Source organism: Chiloscyllium plagiosum, chromosome 37 (assembly GCF_004010195.1).
Source record: "Chiloscyllium plagiosum isolate BGI_BamShark_2017 chromosome 37, ASM401019v2, whole genome shotgun sequence".
NCBI lineage: Eukaryota > Metazoa > Chordata > Chondrichthyes > Orectolobiformes > Hemiscylliidae > Chiloscyllium > Chiloscyllium plagiosum.
This window is the reverse complement of record NC_057746.1, coordinates 18009077-18013714: the sequence shown is the minus strand read 5'-3', so window position 1 is coordinate 18013714 and position 4638 is coordinate 18009077. Positions and strand designations below refer to the sequence as shown.

Here is a 4638-nt window from a genome sequence, read left to right as displayed (position 1 = left end):
CCTTGAATGGTGGAGATAACCCCATTGGACTGTTCGAGAGGGAGCTCCAGGACTTTGCTTCAATGATGGTGAAGGAATGGCATTACATTTCCAAGTTAGGATGATGCGTAAATTGGAGGGGACCATGTACATGGAAGTGTTCCCATGAGAATTAGGGATGGACAACAAATTCTGTTCTAGCCAGCTACATCCTCATCCTGTGAATGGATTTTAAAAAATCCGAGGGAATCTGCTTTGCACGCCCTCCAGTCAATCACAGCTCTCTTTCAGTGTGGTGACCAGAACTGCAGAGTGATCAAATAAACAAGTTCCAATATAATCTCCCTGCTATTGTAATCTATTAACCTATCCTGCTGCTTTCAGGGCTCCATAGACAAGCTTCCCAAGAAACCTCTGCTCTTCTGAGCTCCCTTTTGTCCTGCCATTCATTGAGTAATCCCTTTTCTTGTTACTTATTCCGTACTTACTATCATTTCATAGCTATCATACTTACATTTAAATTTAAACTTAAATTGCAGGTACACCGGTCTATTTGTTTATCTATTTCCTACATCTATTTACCATTTATCTATTTAGGGTGGCATGGTGGCTTAGTATTTAACACTGCTGCCTCACAGTGCCAGGGACCCCAGTTCAATTCCAACCTCGAATGACTGCCTGTGTGGAGTTTGCGTATTCTCCCCATGTTTGTGCGGATTCCGTCCGGGTGTTCCGGTTTCCTCCCACAATCCAAAGGTGTGCAGGTTGGGTGGATTGGCCATGGGAAATGCAGGGTTACAGGGATAAGTTGGGAGGGTGGATTTGGGTTGGATGCTCTTTGGAGGATGGTGTGGACTCAATGGACTACATAGCCTGCTTCCAAACTGCAGGGATTCTATTACATTACCTACCTGCCCTGCTGCCTTCCAGGATCTGTAGATATGTAGAGAAGATCTCTCTGATCTTCTTTCCAGAATCCTATCATAGTCATTCCTTGACTTGTTAGCCCTTCCCAAATGCATTATCTCATTGTATTACAGGTTGAATTCTATTTGCCATTGCTTTACCCACCTAACCTGTCATTTGATATCCTCCTGCATAGGACCATGGAAACAGGATTAGGCCAATCAGCCCCTCGAGCCTGTTTCATCATTTAATGAGATCATGACAGATTGTGGACTAACTCCATCCATCTGACTTTATCCTATATCCCTCCCAGCAATCCTCACTATTTACCATCCCAGATTTGATGGTCTGTCTCTCCCTGACTGTACACAAGCCTGAAGTATACACACAAATCTGGTTTTGCAATTTTGTAGGTTGTACGTTTTCCCAGCTGGCCTTATTTGATGATCCTTCTCTGTTAACAACCCTTCTCACTGTTACGATTGATTCTTTTGATCAATATTTCATCCAGTCCATCCCTTTTATTTTCTATCCTGCTTTCTAACTCATCTGAATGCCCTGGAAGCAGGAATATTGATCTGTCAATCAGCTCAGCTTTCAGCCATTCCTGGTTGTAGCTATGATGTCACACTACCACATGTGTCCCTGAGCCTGTCTTATTCTTCAGGCTCCTTGCATTAAAACATATTCAGTTTAATTTTGCTAAACTCATTTCTTTATCTAGCCTTTTGTTTTTTCTGCCTTTCTGATATTACCTTTTTAACTTTGAAGTCCACCTCAGTATCTCTACCCTCTAAACAACTTGTCAGGATTCCATCTCCCTGCCAATCTGTTTTGTGTCTGTTGGCCTTATCCTTCTAGGTGCTGGATGCCTCAGGTTTGAAAAGAGCTGTTGAAGATGACTTCATAAGATTCTGCAGAGCATCTTGTGCATGGTACACACTGCAGCTACTGAGCATCAATATTGGAGGGAGTGAATGGTAAAAGTGGCAGATGTGGTTAGTGGTTAGTTTATGCAGTCAATAGTGAATTAAAAGCTAGTTCAATGATGACGAATGAAATCATTGTTGTTCATTGTAACAATTCACCTGGTTCATTAACATTCTTAGAATAAGGAGTACCCCATTTAAGACTGAGAAGGAGAGGACTATCTTTGCTCAGAGGGTCGTGAACATTTGGAGTTCTGTACCCGAGAGCCTGTGGAAGGTCAGTCATTGAGAATATGCAAGATGAAGACCGATAGATTTCTTGTTACTAATGACATGAATGGATATGGTATGTATTGAGATGGAATGAATTAGATGATCAGCCTAACTGAATGGGAGAGTGGGCTCAATAGGCTGCATGGCTAACTCCTGAATTCTGTTTTCATGCTTTATTTCATATCGATCTCTAAATGTTAAATGATTTTTTATCTGTAATTTCAACAGTTCTTTTAGAAGACAGAAATATATAACTTCTCCAAAGTTATTGCAGTGTACTAACGTATAACATTCAGGACGACTGCAGTTTCTTCTGAATAAGTTCCATCGTCAGCTAAACATCTGTATTCCCCTCCATCAAAAATTGTTGTGTTCGTTACTCGAAGAGATATGGCTCCTTTGGTCAGTTCATTTTTCAACAGTTCAGTCCTCCCTCTGTATTTCCTGTGCTGAGCAGCAGCATCATCTCCCCCATGGCTGTATACGTGAACTGGGGAATCAAGGCCTGATTTAAACCACTGCACCAACATGTTGCTGGCAGATATAGCTGGCACAAGCTGACATTCCAACAGAGCATCTTCACCCACAGTGGCTTCAATAGGTTCATCAGGTCCATGTATGATAAATTCACCTAGGGATGAACAACAATAAAAACTAAAATTCTGTACTAATGTAATCCACAGAACAAAATTATCAACTGTACTATAACATGACATTCCTCCATAATTGCATTAGAAAAGAATTTGAATTCAGCAACTTTTGATTTTGATTTTAAATCATTAAACTGAGATTAATTTGGGAGTTTTCTGCTGAATATTTTAACTTATATATTGATTTGTCAATATTTCACATAAAGTCCTGTGTTATGATCCCTGTGGAGACGAATGATTTTAAAAGAAAAACAGCTATGAATTACCTCAACGGAAGACAAAATGAACAAGATTTTACATTTTAACACATTACTGTCACAATCAAACTAACAGAAATATGAACTCAAATTAGCCATTTGGCACCTCAATTGGCCAGTAAATCATGGATTATATTCTACCTCAATGCCACTTTCCCACAATCGTACACATTCTTGGATCCTTTATCTAAAAATCTATTTCTGACATGAATGCATTCAGTAAATGAATCTCCACAGGCCTTGGTAGAGGATTGAGTTTTTTTAAACAATTAATAATACTGACATAATTTAGCAAGTCAAGAATTAAGTTGTATGCTGTTTAATTGTTGTTAGAGGTTAAGCAGTTTCTCTAAAGAATTGATCCATATGATTAGATCAGAAGTAAAGTTTGGTCTATAAAGGCCTAAAATTTGAAGTTAAAAATCACACAACACCAGGTTATAGTCCAACAGGTTTATTTGGAAGGACTAGCTTTCGGAGAGCTGCTCCTTCATCAGGTAGCCGTGGAACATGGTCATAAGACACAGAATTGCCTGCAGATTCAGTCAATGCAGGCAGTCAAACCATGTAACATTTTATACATTCCTATTTGGAAATAGAACCAGTCTGACTCAAGATTGGGATACAAACAGACTTTAACCTCACATCTTCGATGCATTGTCTGAGCTGATATGTCACTTTTTTTTAATAAAACCTTATAATGTGACTTAAAAGAAGTTCTGGGCTTTACATATTAATGAACCAAAACCTGAAACCCATTCTAAAAGATGAAAGACTTAACAGCAATCCAGAATTGTTCAATATATCATTTCAGTTGCATGACACTGTAATCTTTTGCGATAAATTCTCTGTCTTATGATCCTGTTCCACAGTTCCCTGATGAAGGAATAGCATCCAAAAGCTTGTATCTCCAAATAAACCTGTTGGACTGTAACCTGGTGTTGTCTGATTTTTAACTTTGTCCAACACCGGCACCTCCACATCATAGGAGCCATTCAGGTCATCAAGTCTTCCCCACCATTTAGTAAGATTGTGGCTGACCTGACGTCTTACAGCAAGTAACCAGAAAAACTAAGAGAAATTATGGTTTATTGCGAAAAGAGTTGAATGCAAGAGTAGGGAGGTTGTGCTTCAGATATACAGAGGTACCTTGATTATCCAAACGAGATGGGCGGGTACTATTTCGTTCGGATAATTGATTATTTGGTTAATTGATTCATTGCCTTTCCTCTGGGGCTCAGAGTTTTCTGAAGTTTCTTTTTGCCTCGCTCTGCCTGCCTTGCTCCCTCTCTCTGCCTCAGGGTTTGTTGCTGAGCAGAGACACACCCTTGTATGTAAGGGACCTGTAGCATTGCTGTAGCCATCCCCCGCCCATCAGTTCAAAGGAATTGACACAGTGAGCACTTGCTAAGCCCGCTCCCTATTCAGGAGATGAGACAGCAGCACACCACGTGTGAGCGCCTCCCACACCTCCCCTCCTCAATCCCTCATGTGCCCCAATCTTCCCCCCGTCAGCCCCCACCCACCATCCGCGCTCCCCTGTCCGCACCCCCGAACCCCCGTCTGGCCCCGCTGCACTGCTCTCCCACCCTCCGTGCACCCACCCCCCCCAGCCTCCCTGAGCGCCCCCCCCCCGTCCCCCCT

The 4638-nt window shown here is 41.4% G+C and overlaps 1 protein-coding gene across 2 annotated transcripts in view; it reads right to left on the bottom strand.

Moving 5' to 3' along the window:
* The window catches only part of LOC122541328 (butyrophilin subfamily 3 member A1-like), a 109338-nt gene that overhangs the window by 44443 nt on the left and 60257 nt on the right, over positions 1 to 4638 (bottom strand). For both annotated transcript variants that reach the window (XM_043677993.1, XM_043677994.1), the window contains exon 3: positions 2371 to 2718. In XM_043677993.1, the coding sequence (XP_043533928.1) occupies positions 2371 to 2718 (348 nt within the window). The remainder of the gene's footprint in view (positions 1 to 2370; positions 2719 to 4638) is intronic.